This window comes from Macadamia integrifolia, chromosome 12 (genome assembly GCF_013358625.1).
Source record: "Macadamia integrifolia cultivar HAES 741 chromosome 12, SCU_Mint_v3, whole genome shotgun sequence".
Lineage (NCBI taxonomy): Eukaryota > Viridiplantae > Streptophyta > Magnoliopsida > Proteales > Proteaceae > Macadamia > Macadamia integrifolia.
Window position 1 is genome coordinate 29,693,858 of NC_056568.1, and position 15,807 is coordinate 29,709,664.

The 15,807-nt window shown below is 38.9% G+C and overlaps 1 protein-coding gene across 1 annotated transcript; it reads right to left on the reverse strand.

The window, feature by feature from the left end:
- Positions 1 to 3,838: 3,838 nt before the first annotated feature.
- Positions 3,839 to 4,968, reverse strand: LOC122057270 (universal stress protein A-like protein). Its single transcript, XM_042619320.1, has 4 exons — positions 4,686 to 4,968; positions 4,500 to 4,606; positions 4,255 to 4,373; positions 3,839 to 4,150 (listed from the first exon to the last, which is right to left on the reverse strand). The coding sequence occupies exons 1-4, from the start codon at positions 4,861 to 4,863 to the stop codon at positions 4,045 to 4,047; spliced, it is 510 nt and encodes a 169-aa protein (XP_042475254.1). The 5' UTR covers positions 4,864 to 4,968; the 3' UTR covers positions 3,839 to 4,044.
- Positions 4,969 to 15,807: the final 10,839 nt, after the last annotated feature.

A 15,807-nucleotide genomic window follows, 5' to 3' on the forward strand; every position in this document is an offset into this window, starting at 1 on the left:
AAGGCTTTAAATATGGTGTCATGGTTTTTATATTTGTAGCTGAATAATAATTTATGTGAATTATAGAGTATAATTGTTAGCAATCCATTACAGGTTCAAATTGCATTACTGGTTCGAATTCATCCTAAGAAATAAGTAGAGGAATCAAAATGAGAGACCATAGCCCATTAACGGAATGGGAATGGGACCTTAGTTATCATTACAGCTCCAGCCCACTCCCATTCTATCCATCCTCAGAAAATGGGCCTTGTAATAATCAAATGAAAATTCCCACTCCATGTAATGTATTAATTAATTAAAAAAAAAAAAAAAAAAAAAGGGGAACTAAAATCGATCCACTTTTTTCCACCCACTGGGAAGGAAGAATCCATTCGTCATTACAATTGATCCAATCTCAAAGAACTAGAGAGAGGTATTTTTTGCACTTTACAATAAGGGTGGGAGTTAATGACGATATAAAATTCAATCACAAGGTGACATCACCAGTAGTTAAGGGATTCTTCTTTCTTCATAGTCGACGAAGAACTTAATTAAAAATTAAATGATCGAGACAATTCATCATGTTTGGATTTCCATGTCGACTGTCAATACAAATGTGGGTTAAAGTATTTTTAGGATCATGAAGAGCAGCTCCATGACCACTGACACCAGCTCCAATAATAACTAGATCGTAGTCAAACCCCTTTGAGGAAACACCATTTTGCAACAACGAGGCACCGTTTGACAGCAGAAACATAATTTCATGTTTTTTGGAATAAACCTTGTTTCTTAAAATGTTTCTCTGTCTCTGTTCTGGAAATAGGAAACCGACCCCTCCAAACTCCAGTTCCATATCCATTTCCGATCTCCATCCTCGATCTCTTCTTCCTTCTTGTTCCATGGTGTCTTCTTCCTCTACATCCACCTCCGCCCCTCACTTCAACCACGATGTCTTCCTCAGCTTCAGAGGCAAAGACACTCGCCACAACTTTACCGATCAAATCTAAAAAGCCCTAATGGCAAAAGGTATCCATACTTTCAGAGACGATGATGAGCTTCGTAGAGGAGAAGACATCGCTTCAAAGCTACTCAAAGCCATCGATGGATTGAGGATTGCTGTTGTTATCTTTTCAAAGAATTATGCCAATTCGAGGTGGTGTATCGATGAACTTGTCAAGATCATTGAATGCAGAGACAAGAACGGAAGGTTGTGCGAGATCAGATTGGGTGCTATAAGAAGCATTTTGAGGACCACGAACTGCGTTTTGCAAAAGAATGGAGAGGGTGCAGAGATGGAGAAAAGTTCCTACCGTATTTGCGAGTCTCTCTGGGTTTATTAAGTCCCAATATGTCTCCGTCGGGTATTTCTGTTTCTCTCCATCTAATTTCGAATCCCAAATATGAATTATCTGCTTTTGTTTGTTTGATGATCTAATCTAAAGAAGGGTTTGGACTTTACATTTTGTTTGTTTGATGATCTAATTTGGTCTCCTGGTTTCTTCTCCTTTGATTATCATCTCCATCTCTTCTTCTCTTCTTCAATATCTTTCTTTCAATCTTTGCCAAAGTTAATTTTCTTGATGAATTGATCTTGTAATTTTTCTTGATTTCTCTAAACTAGTAATCCTCAGATCGGTTAGAGATGAAGCGGATCGAGGTCGATTTTTGTGGAGCTCTGGATTTCGTCGATGGTAGCCGAAGATCGGGTGATCTAGCCCACAGACCTATTCAGCGCTTTTTCTGTGAATGAGGGAGTTTTTATTGGGTAGGGGGTAATTAGAGGTCTATTTCAATCGTTTCCAGAAAAGCAAAAATAAGTTCAACTTGTTTCGTCTGGGGCGTTTCTAGAACCATAAATAGGTAGAAATTTCAATTTATATTTCTAAAAACAGGTGAAACAAAACACTTTTACCAAACGCTTTTTATCCCGTTTCTCCCTTTCTAGGAACAAAAAAATGCTGGAACGTTGTCAAACGGTACAGAAGCTGATAACTTCCCCGAGGAGGACCTTCGTCCTGAAAGCACAACTGGACAAGAAGCAGACCGTTTCAAAGCAAAAAATCCAAGGACCTCTCTTCTGAGGCCACAGAAACGGAGATTCACCGACTTGAGAGCATTGTTAGAGATGAATTCAATCGTACGGTCAGATCTGGCAATGGTGGGAGAGGAGTGAGACGCAGCTAAAAGGGAGATGGAAGCCTGCATTTTTTTCTTTTTTCTTTTTTCTTTTCTTCAATTCAACTCAACTTGTTTCAGTTTCAGGAGAGGAAATTAAGGGAGAAAATAGAGGAGAGTAATAGGCTTAATAGGGTTTGGGTGGAGATTTGTTTGATGAAATATAGTTGGAAAGCTCTGTTTCCGGGGTTTAACGAAGGCGCCTCCTCGACAACTCAGTTGTAGAAATGACATATGTATCCTCTATTTTGAGAGGAGAGAGAGAGACACATAAGGAGGTGCCTCCCTTTGTTGCTTACGCTAGCGGTGCCTTCTCTCTCTCTCTCTCTCTCTCTCTCTCTCTCTCTCTCTCTCATGTAAAATCATATATTTGTTCCCTTATTGTGGGCTGAGAGAGATGGACAAAGAACTCAATCCCTTGAAGTATAATATGAAAGATAAGGTAATAATTTGTAATTAATTTAGCTTAAAGATATGGCTATATCAATGATAGGATTGGAGATCATCTGATTTAAATCGAATTCACTTTTCATTAACAAATAATTCATATGCACACTTTGCATCAAAATTGAGCATAAGAATTCACTCTATAAAAAAAAAATAAAAGAGAGAGAGAGAGAGATAATTCTCTCTCATCTTTTTTTTTTTAATAAGATAAAAAAGAATTATTATTAAATTTTTTATTTTAATAAGATAATAGTTTCAAAATATTGATCATAGAGAAGGTAGCTTTCTTTACATAGGACGTGTGCTCTCCAAGATTGTGGGAATTAGACCACTAAAAATCAACATGAATTCTTTTTTTTTTTTAGTTTAAAAGAATAATATAAAATAACATGAACATGCTGGACCTTTATGCTTTGATTAATTGACAACTTTTTTTTTTTAATAGAAATGACAACTCTCTAGTGTAATTTGGATTTGTCTAGGGTTTCCTCCCATGGAAAATGCATCCAAGCAAGTTGGCATTTTGAGATTTTATGAAAAATACGAAAAAACATCTCATAATGTATTTAGTAAGAAAATTGATTATGCTCTTATAAAAGTATTTACTCATTATGTTTCATCTCAGATATCATATAATCAAAAAAATAAAAAACGTGCTATATCCGAAATGTACCTCAATATAATAAATATCGTTAGGGCAGATGTAGTAGGGGTTGCAACAACTTGGTTTTGGAAGACATGGCATTCAAAATTGTAGAGGTCATTGAATGCTTCACCTGTTTTAATGATTTTCACTTTTCTCCATCAAACAAACTAGGGCTAAAAGATGTCAATTTCTATCAAATTGTATGGAAGTGGTGGATTTTACTTCAACAACATGCGCCAAAGTCTTTATAAGCATTCACATCGTTTTTTTTTTTTTTTTTGTTAGACAAATATAAGCATTCACATCGAAGGTTTAAAAAACAGGAACTGGTATCGAATTGGTTATTAGTGTCAATAAAATTGACCGGAAATGGAATATAATTGGAGGGAGATCGGCCAAATCATTTGATTCACCGATCCTATTATTGATTTTAAAAATTGTGTTCACATCTGACGTGAGATCTTCGCTTTCATTTGAAACAATTTCGCGGTTTCCATCTTTCTCGATTGTAGACTTCGGAGTTCAGAATGAATTGAAGATGAATCCCAGCTTGGGTATTTCAAGAAAAGTAACAGAGAAGAAGAAGAAGGATTACATCTAAAACTCAAAAAAAGATTTTCCATTAACAGAGGAAGCAAGGAAACTAGACCACACAGACATTAAAGGGCAGTGATCACTGATCAAAGACAAAAAACAAAAAACTCCCTGAAAGATTTGTATTTACACACTACATTAACTACCCATTTCCCAGAACCAATTGCACAGACAAGCAGAACTCGACAAAGCTTTAACTCTGATCACTTGCAGACACTACTGTTACCCACCGATTTTGGCTTCTTCACTATCAAAACAGGGCACTTAACGTTTTGCGCACAGTGATTACTCACACTTCCAAGGAAAGCCCTATAAAATTTCATCACCATTAAGTGTCAGTACTGAATTCGCCTGCAAATTCACAACTTGAGAGAAGAACAATGATGATTGATGAAGAAGATGAACTAACAAACCTCTTGATGAGACCATAACCATGGGTTCCCATGACCAACAAATCAGCATTGATCTTCTCAACCACATCGCATATCACATCCCTCGGATCTCCGTTCTGCGCCCTCGTCTCCACCTTAATCTGCACAACCAAGCCAACAAAAGTAGTTGTGTTAGATTAAAGATATGGTAACCATAAAAGAATTACTAAAATCTAAACCCATTTGGAGAAACGCAGAAAGATTTTTGATTTTGATTGTTTGCTTACATTAGGAAGATCCTTGCAGAGGTTATTGGCCTTCTCCATTACACAATCGGCCAAGTTCCTCCTGTAGTTCTCCATCGACGCAATTATATCAGAGGAAAACATATAACCTGCAAATTTCAAAATCAAGATTTATGAACTCCAAACCCAAGAAAGATCAGAAAGAGGAATTCAGATTTCTGAATGTACCTGTTCCGTCGACACTAGGGTAGACAGAGGAAATCGGTTTGGCGTAAAGGAGGATGATGGTATCTTTCGAAACTTGGGAAACTACGTTCTTGAGACACCAGGATAGAGCATACATACTCTCCTCCCCTTCGTCCACCGCTACCACAATCCTGCGTTCCTGCACTTCCGATTCAGCCATCGATGATCGAATCAAACTCGTAATCAAAATAAGCAATGGAACAGACAATGAGAAGACTTTGGTTGGATTAATGAAGATGAAAAGAGGGTTTCCTTCCAGAGACTATATATAGTGATTAGAGAGTGGTAGGCGGGTGAGTCAAAAGCCACACGCAGTGCTCGAAGAAAGTCCAGATTCAATTCCGTGAACGATTAATGGCGGTTTGTGGTTTTCGGTTTTCAGCGGCTGTTGTCCGCACGTGGGAATGTGGGATCCTAATCCTCGTATTAACTGTGTCTCTTATCTATATGCTCCATGTATTAGGTTGTTGGTATCGGTACTTAGTTATTGGTATCGGTATTGGTGTCTGTGAATATCAATCTGATTTGGATTAGTATCAGAGACTATAAGTGTGTATCCGTCATTTTTTTTTTTGGAAATACTGAACATTACTTGTTTTAATAGAGAACAGAAGGGAACGTAACAAAAGAAGAAAAACTAAAAAACAGAAAAAACATAAATTTATTTCACTTTCACTGATTGAAAGCTTCACGGATCAACTTAACTTGTTGCCACATTAACTCCACACGCTTGAAAAAAATTTACGCTTGATTCAAGAGAATTGTTCCACATTGGTAGAATGTTCTGAGGCTGGAATGACCCGACCAAATGCAGATACATAGACCAATCGATTTCCTTTGAATCAACAATGTTTTTAGCTAGCTTCGAACTAGAACCAGAAGCACCCCATAATTTCTTGGACGACTTAAAGACCTTACCATTATGAGGTTTTAAGAAAACTGGGTAGATGCCCACCTTTCCCTTGCTTGCATTATTAATAAATTTCGTCCTTAATCGTCTAACTTTATCAGACAATTGATTCTTTGAGACATCAACATGGAATGATTCCTTAATAAACTTATGAAAATTACTCATATCAGAATATGAATTAAATCCATTTTTAGAATGACAATTCAGTAAACCTTTATAGATGGCTAGTTCATCATCGTTAGACTACACTCTCTCAAAAAGTTTCTTCTTCCCATTGTCACTAGGTTTCTTCTCAGCAGCCTCCTCCTCCGCATCTACAATCTTCTTCTTCTTTCTTTTGGCCCTTGAGATAATCATCCTCATTAGAGTCTAGTGGACGTTTGGACTTGAAAATTGGAATAGTAGACTTTGCCGGAGACTTCTTTGGAGTTGGAACGGCCCGATGCTTGTGAAGAGTTTTCTTGACAGAAGTTGCATCTCCTTCAGTATTGTCATCCTCACCTTCTTCATCATCATCCTCCTGATCTGCTTCACTATTCTTCTTCTTCTTCTTCTTCCTCCTCCGAAGAAGAAGAAGATGAAATAGGACGTTGATATTTCAAGCAGATCGGGTTTTCTTCATCTTCAATTTATTGTTCTGTATTTTTTTTGTTGAACTCTTTACTATTCTGTAACCACTCTCTAGCTACAAGCCACCGCCGCTCGGTCATTTTTTTTCCTTGCTTTTCAGAGAAAGCTTTTTTTTTTTTTTTTTACTATTTTTTCCCTTAACGAAACAATATGGTCACAACGAACTTGTTTTAGTTGAGAACAGAAGGGAACCTAACAAAAGAAGAAAAAACAAAAAAACATAGATTTCTTTCACTTTCACTGATTGGAAGCTTTTCGGACCAGCTTAACTTGTTGCCACATAAACTTCAGACGCATGAAGAAAATTTCTGCTTCTTCCTTCCTTAAATCCTTCAATTTTTCTTCAAACTCATTCAACTTCAAGTCACCCATCTTGCAAAAACCTTCTTCAAAAGAATTGTTCCACATTGAGAGAATGTTCAGAGGCTAGAATGACCCAACCAGATGTGAGTATATGGACAGATCGATTTCTTTCGAAGCAACAATGTTATGAGCAGCCGTCAAACCAGAACCAGAAGCACCCTATAATTTCTTAGACAACTTATAATGAGGTTTTGAGAAAATTGGGTCGATGCCCTCCTTTCTCCTACTTGCATTATTAATAAACTTCTTCTTTAATCGTCTGACTTTATCAGACAAATGATTCTTTGAGAGATCAACATGGAACGAATTCTTAATAAACTCATGAAAATTAGTCATATCAGAATATGCATCAGAGCCATTCTTAGAATGACAATTCAGCATACCTTTTAAAATGGCAAGTTCATCATCGTCAGACCACACCTCTCAAAAAGTTTCTTCTTCCCATTGTCACTAGGTTTCTTCTCAGCAGCCTCCTCCTCTACATCCACAATCTTCTTCTTCTTTTTCTTGAAACCCTTGAGATAATCATCCTCATTGGACTCTATAGGAAGCTTAGACCTAGAAATAGTCATAGCAGACTTTGTTGGAGACTTCTTTGGAGTTGTAATGGCCTGGTGCTTGTGAAGAGTTTTCTTAACAGAAGTTGCATCTCCTTCTTCATTGTCATCCTCACCTTCTTCATGGTCATCTTCTTGATCTGCTTCACTATTCTGCTCGTGTTCTTTTTCTTCTTCTTCTTCTTCTTCTTCTTCTTTTTCATACTCTACTTCCTCCTCTGAAGAAGAAGAAGATGAAACATGATGTTGATGTTTCAGGGCAGATCAGGTTTCCTTCATCTTTTCTTTACTGTTCTGTATTTTTTTTTTTTTTTTGTTGAACTCTTTATTGTTCTGTAACCACTCTCTAGCTCCAAACCATCATTGCTCGGTCTTTTTTTCCCCTTGCTTTTTAGAAAATTACTTTTTTTACTATTTTATCCCTGAATGAAACAATAAGGATTGCTGATCTAAATCAGTCAAGAATCGAGGATTGATCTCAATCAATACCGATACAACACAATCAATACGATATCAATACTTGAATGCAGATTTTGCTCTCCCTATGGTGGAAATATTCAAATATATATATATATATATATTTAAAATAGGAATAAACCAGTCCAATCAAAATCAATAGACATCCGATGCAATTGAGACTAATACCTTTACAGAAAAATCCTTAAATGGCATTAGAATATTAATTCCAATTTTGATCCAAAGTTCAAGATTGATTCAAGTGAATTGGCTGAGATCGATCCAAATCTTGGCCCAATTTTGTGTTTTTAATTTCTCTGGTGTGAAAGGATGATATGATAATTTTGACCATTTGATACTTAAAGAAAAATGAATTATAGATAAATCGTATAAATTTTTTTTTTTTTTTTAATTTAACCAAATCCCATCCCATTATGGGGCCTTCATAGGAATGACTAACACCCAAAAATAAAAAATCTTGAGAAAAAAAATTGAATTGAATATATAAATCCTACTTTAACCGTCCATCCTACTTACACATGTTTTTCCCAATAATAAATTTTTATTTTCCCTCAAGACTTCAATCCAACTTCTTCTTTTTTTCCGTCGCCCTTGTAGCTCTTCAACTTCCACCATTCTACTTCTCATTGTTAATGTAATAGTCTAGGTCTCACACACAACCAAACTATATCAATCAACTTCCACTCTTCGAGATATGTGAAAATGTGTTGGCAAAGTGTGCTGATATGGTTAGACGTAAGAAGTTATCTATGCATGTTAACCATGATATTAGTTGGTTTCTATATTGTTAGTAAATATATATTTTTTGAAATAACCTAGAGGGGGGGTGAATAGGTTATACTAGTGGAATTTAACTCTTTTCGATGTATAGATCACAAGTGTGATTGTAATTTAAAAGCAATACTGAATAAATAAAATAAGAACAACCACAACACAAGATATATAGTGGTTCGACTCAATTCGAGTCTAGTCCACTCCCTACAAGAATCCTCTTGTAAGGTATTCCACTAGTTCTCCCTTTCAGTACAGTAGGTAGGGAAGAAAAACCTTTACAATCTTTTTACGGATAAGAGTATCCTTACAAATCTCCTTTCCAGGCAGAGAGACGCCTTCACAATCTCTTTTAGAGGTAAGAGAGACCTTTCTCTTTTTAGGATAAGAGTATCCTTACAATCCTAAGTACAGTCTAGAATTGTAAAAAAAACAGAAAATAAGAAATAGTGGAACAAGAGGAATACCTCAAGTGTGGTGCAAATGAGAATGAATAATAAATGATGAGTGATGCACCTTTTGTAAAGTCCTCTCTTACGGCTTTGACTTGCACAGGAGAGAGTAGAGGACTTTGATTAAGACTTGAGCCTCTTGTTTGGGATTTGTGTAATAGAATAACTCAAGTAGAAATAAACTTCTCTAATGCTTGCAACAATGCTCTTAAAGCTCTTTCTTAATGAATAATTAATTAAGAGTGATTAGGGTATTTATAGGTGAACTTAGTGAAGAATTTTAGGTAGGGAATCAAGCTCTAACGGACATATTCTGGGTATACCGGTCGACCGCCATCGGTAGCCGGTCGACCGCCAAGAGCCGTTGTAGGCAAAAAAATAGCCATTGGAGTACTTCCAGACAGGCACCGGTCAATCGAGACTTTCAACCGGTCGACCGCCTATGGTCTCGGACAGGTTCGGTCGACCGGGGCTTCCAGACGGTCGACCGCCTATGGTCTCGGGTGGTTTCGATCGACCGGGGCTTCCAGTCGGTCGACCGCCAATATGACATGCTCTGTCATACTGACCAGTCACCATTGTTTTGACTATAACTTTTTGGTCCGACCTTGGATTGACTTGAGATCAGTTGCGTTGGAATCACAACTCAATTTCCTACAGCTTTTATGAAGGATTCATCTCCTGATACTAACTTTAAGATTCCCTAAAATACCCTTGAGTTAGGTTACTGTGTGTTCCACACCACTTAGAGACTTTCCATACCTAGTCAAGGCATGCTCTATGGTCATTCTAATATGATGCAATGCACATGCATGAGATGAGTGCATATAAGTATGTGGAAATTACAAATTACATTAAAAATAACTAATCTATCCTTGTGGTCTTCTTCTTCACTCGAATCTTCCATTCTTTAGCCCTTCATCTTCTTTCCTTCTTGTTTGCTGTTTCATGTCTTTAAGCTTAGCTTCATGTCTTGATTCGACCTTCGATCTTCTAAGGGTTTCTTCAAGCTAATCACACTTTAACAATCAAGTTAAAGAAGTATGTTTGTTTGTTAACACCAAAACATGGCAAGGAGCAAGGAGTGTGGACATGTTTCCCAACATCCCGAGCCCGAGCTACCGTTAGAACTAGAACTATCGTCGGAGCCCTGACTGTTGGAAGTATCGTCACTGGAGGACGAGGGAATAGGAATCGGGCACTCAGGGTGGTTTTCCCCAGGCCTCATAGTCATCAAGGGGGTCTGGTTGGGTGAATCTGGGTCACGCGCGGACGCCATATCAAGATCACTGGGACTAATGCTAGGGTACATGGAGGGCTGAGCAGAGGATCGATGGGTCACAACCATTACGTGATCTTACTTGTGACAAGACGAGCTTATAAAGGACGAGCTGGATGTCCACACCGGGCTGCTCAGAGATTCTGAGGATGTCCGCACTGAGGATAGAAGTGAGCTAAGCTGACTTTATCCCATGAACAAATGACAAGACTTCTAGAAAAAAACGTACCCTATTTATAGGAGAAGGCGGTGAAGAATGAACGGTTGGATCTGGTTGAGATCAACGACGAACAGGAGCTGTCTCTTCACCTATCCGAGGTGAAATAACGACATTGAGACACATGGTAGGACGAGCGCATTTCGTGCTGAGCGAACGACGCACGATCAAAAAGTCAACATAATTTAATGCTCTAACTATCTGAGCCGAACTGGTAGAGCGGGGGGCTGGTGATGAGGGCATTTCCCCCTAACCATGGCATGGGTAAGGAGCATCCTGACCAATGCTACTCTGATACCTTATCTAGCCTTGCTGCCACCTCAGCCCTCCATCATGCCGTGCTGCCGCTCAAGCTACCACCTCGGCCTTATTTCAGCTCGAGCTGCCACCTCAGACCTCCATCAGCCTGAGCTACCACCTCAGCACTCCATCAGGCCGTGCTACCACCTCGGCCCTCCATCAGGCCGTGCTGCTCCTCAGCCCTCCATCAGGTCGTACTTCCACCTTGACCCTCCATCAGTCTGAGCTATAACCTTGGCATCTCATCTTGCCGTGCTACCACCTCTGCCTGACGTCAACAACAAGGTTCCCATAAACGTGCTCTCGTCCACTCCTACATTCAAGGAACGTAATCCCTATTCACAAGGATAGGACTCTATCCACTACACGTTACCAGAGACATCTACCCCTCACACAGTTGGCATTTCCGAGATAAGAGGAGAATATTCTCCTGGTATACCCTAGGATCTGGAATATTCCCAGCATTAGAGAGCCATTACCCTCAAGGACTCTACGCCTAACAGGACTCTCCACAAATGTCTCCCATCTTCCCTCCATCAGCAGCCTATAAATATCAAGGTAAACCTCCCTCAAAAGGGATCGATCAATTCTTTTACTGGAAAAAGCTCTTTTGAGTATTTGCTATGGAAAGATCTGACTTAGGCATCGGAGAGTCCACCGTCGGGTCAGCCCGGCTCTCCCTTGTCTTCTCTTCTGTGCAGGTCGGCTGGATCAACAGGAACTGCAGGGAGGATCACCCGGTCAATTTTTGCCACATCAGGTATAATTAAGGAAGATGCATGGAGTGTCTCATGTTTCGGTTAGGCTCCGTTTGCTTGTATGGGGAATTTAAAGGGAAGGGAAGTGAATTTTTCATACTTAAAAAAGGAATGTTTATAATCATTACCCCATGTGGTTCAATGTGATTATATAAACTACTTGATTTTTTTAACCATATTTGGTAATGATACATTTTACATGTAATTTTTATTTTACATATTATAGAAAAGGGTATTGGATGTAAAGTAAAGTAACATTTTATAACCAAATATGGAATGATTTGAAGTAATGATATAGTCACATGGGGTAATGATTATCTATATTTCTTTTTTAAGTATGAAAATTTTACTTCCCTTCCCTTTAATTCCCCTTACAACCAAACACAGCCTTAAGTGTGCAGAAGTATCCTACACATCCCTCCAGTCCGAGAGACATCAGAAACCAGAAGCACCACTTGAGTCTAAATGTCCTTGTTGTTGAGCACGACATAGTTGAAAAATGATGGTATGAGGACATTGGTGATGATGGGGAATCATTACGTGTCATCTACCTCATTCTTCTTTAGGGGAAGGAAGAGAGGATTGTAAGTAAGAGTTGCCACCTAGATTATTAGGGATTAGAGCCAACAAAGAAAAATTAACTCCAACGGAACTCGTGAGGACTAGTTGAACCACTGGTCCGAGTACGAGTTATGATCTGGGAAGGTGTTAGGCATCTTCCAGTCTGTCGGTTAAACCGATCTTTTATTGCTATGCCAAACTAGGGTCTAAGATGCAATAAAGTGACACATCAAATGAAAAAGGGAGTTGGGCGCACTTATCCAAAGGATGTGAGAGATCGCCTATCTATAGGCTCTACATGGATTTTTTTTTTAATTAAAAATAATTAAAAGAAAAATGAAAAAAACAAATACAAAGAGACAAAGCCTATCCGTATGGTCAAGGGTAAGGATCCTATCGAACAAAAACCAGCTCCAAAGGAGAGGGACAAGAAGACCAAAAAAGGCCATACAGAACTAAGAACCCAAGGGGAGAGGAGAAACAAGCAAAAGAACAAACATGAGCATGATAATTGAACGATCTTCATGCATCACAATTAGAAAAACCATAGATCATTCCAACAAAGAACGGCGGACACCGTTGGCACCGCCCCACCTACCACGAAGAAAAATCAAGGACGGCGGACACCGTTGGCACCGGCCTCCACTGATTTTGAAGACCCTGGGAAGCACTCTCCCTCTCCTATAAATAGAGGAAGCTGGGAGGTTTTTGAGTAACCAGGGACATAACTGGTTCACGAGGAGGCAACTCGGACACAACGGGTTCAGGAGGAAAGTAAGGGTGAAGGATAGCCCACTGTATTCATTTGGAGGATCTCTCGTACTCTGGTGAGGTTGTTCCTATGGGTAGGAATTCAGAGTGAGATATTTGGAGACAAAGCCTATCCGTTTGGTCAAGGGTAAGGAACCTACCGAACAAAAACCAGCTCCAAGGGAGAGGGACAAGAAGACCTAAGAAAGGCCATACAGAACTAAGAACCCAAAGGGAGAGGAGAAGCAAACAAAAGAACAAACATGAGCATGATAATTGAACGATCTTCATGCATCATAATTAGAAAAACCATAGATCATTCCAACAAAGAACACATTATAAGAGAACAACAAACATGAGGATGTTACTTGAACAATTTTCATGAATCACAAGTAGCAAAACCATGCAAGTTGTTATAAGAACATTATCATCTCTACTTATGGAGATAGGACCATGTATGCATGTATAGGTGTGTATGACCACCGATGCAAAGCAAAGGAGTTGCTTGATTACCTTCTAAGACAACCTTGAAGGAGATCTGTTGGAGATCACTCTAGACTCAAGGAGAGGGCCTTAGATTCAGATTCGGTTACCCAAGGGTGACTTGATCAAAAGGAAGTCTTTCAAAAGTGGATCGAGAAAGTTAGAAACCACCTTAATGACTTCTTCCAAAATGAGCATCCACTTTACTTCCCCACCACTCAAAAGTGGATCGGACCCTGACTAAAAAAATTGTCTGTCCCTACAATAATTCATCTATCCAGTCCTGTCCTGTCAAAGATTCCTTTTGAATATTTATAAAGCGCTGTTCGAATAGAATTTTTTTTTTCGGTAGAAGTGTACGAATGGATTTATAAGTTGCTTAAGTCCAATTGTCCATGTGTAATGTATACCAATAAAGTTGGTATTGAAGAGGTTTCTATATTCCCAGAGTTCGTTTGTCAATAAATAAACATCTATTGTAATTCCTGTCGTATATATAGGTCATTTTTTTTTTCTTTTGAGACTATTACATCATGGAGGATAGAGATAGATTGTGGAGGAGGCTGCACTTTTCTAGAGAGAACTTTATCCCTGTTGAGGATATTTTGTGAATGCTTCTTACACCTATATTATGTGTAAAAAGTGGAAGCTAATGGCAGAATGCTGTTTTTGGATTCTCAAAAATTATAGGATAATAGATTTCAAATTGAAAGACCATCCATTGGATTGAATTTGTGGCATTTGACAAATAGGGTTTCTTGATATCGTTGAGTATTATTAACCTTAAACCTCAAGAAACTAAAGTTGTGATTGGTATGCATTCTTGGAATGCCATTCTATATCTAGAATGCATTCTGAAGTTGATACCTTGTTTGTATCTATTCTTGTTCTCAAACCTTGGAATGAGTAAGGAATTGTAGTCCATTCTGGAACGGGTTGTGTAAGCCATTCCACGTTCTGAGAAACGAAAATGCCTCATTCTAGCTCCAAGTCTTGAACCCTCCCTCAAACTCAAGAAGAATCTATGACAGGCTGAAAGAGAGTTTGGTTCCTGCAGAGCACAAGGCGTCTAGATGTTGGGCTTTGTCACCTTAGAGGATCCTCCAGATAATAATGAATTGCACCCAATACTACTCTTTATTTATTTATTTTTTTGGACAGGGGGGTCTAACGAGGGTATCCGAACCTTTGGCGCAACTAAGTCCCTTGGGCACTAGGCAAGCACTGGATCCTCTAAGAACCATATAAGCCGTGGGTCTAGTCACAAGGAAGTAAGACCCGCTTTCTATGGTCAATGTAAAAAGAAGGGAATATTCATTGTTCTCTTCACACCCACAAAGTCAAGTCCACTATGGAAAATTGAGTGGAAGAAAGAAAAATCTTTTCAGACTTTCGGTCCTTCCGTAATTAAAGGTGTCTGGAAAATTTAGTTGTCGTAATTAGTCTTTCAAGTAGAAAATTAGGTCCATTGAATCCAAAAGTCTCTTTTACTAGCATGAGAAAATCATCCAAGGACATATCAAATATGCCGAAGGTAAAGAGATCAGCTCCATAGTATCACCATATGAGCAACAACCATATTGTATCACCACATCGTGAGGTCATATTTTCTTCACACATGGAAAACTTTGAGAGTTATGGGAGGGTCCACACATATTTCAATGGCCAAATACAATATAAAACGATCTCCAATAGTGATTAACTATGAAGAAAGTTTAATAGAATAGGAATGCATAAATTGTGCTGCAGATCCTTTACATTTGGAAACATAACACCGACGGTCAATTATCATTTTGAAATTTGAGAGTTGCGAAGAAGGTCCATTGAACCATAATAGGGTTTAATGGAATTTGTAATTTGACTAAAATACATGTTTCTCTGTAGGGAACCATTAATTCATTAGAATCATGGCCAAAGATGACAAACTTAGTCATTGTCATGAAAGGTTTTGAGTAGGGGTGTCAATCGATCAAGTCGGGCCTGGCGGGCCTATATCCTTGCATCGTGACCTCCCTATTTAAGAAATGAGTCATTCTTGGTCAGTCTCGTGCTGGGTTTAGTTGAGTTCTGGCTTCTCATAATCGGGCTATAATTGAGCCTTAAATAGGGTAACGTGCCAATAAAACCTTAAAAGTTCTTTAATTGTCTTAGATTTGAGGAACTTTAATATATTTTATTAATTCGTGAACAATTTAGAAAAAAATATTACATTTAATAATTCATAAAGATATCAATATATACCCCACGCCAAGGGGAGGGGCGACCTTTGTGCCTGGGTTGGGTCTCGCCGTGGCCTTGCCCTTGTCGCCGACCTTCTTGGCAGCCTGCTCGGCCGCCTCTTTCTTCCTCGCCTCCGCTGCCACTGCAGCCAGGGCCTTATTGTCTACCTTCACATTAACCACTGCAAGACAAGAAAAGCCAAGTTGGATCAATAATGGAAACAAGCTAAAACTGTAAAAAATCCAGCTGAACCACCATGAACCGGACTCGATCGGACCCTCACCAGGGACTTCACTCAGCTCCCACTCTCGGAGGAAGTCTTCATCCTGCAGCATGCGAACATCCACAGCCTCCCCACCCAAACACATCTGATATG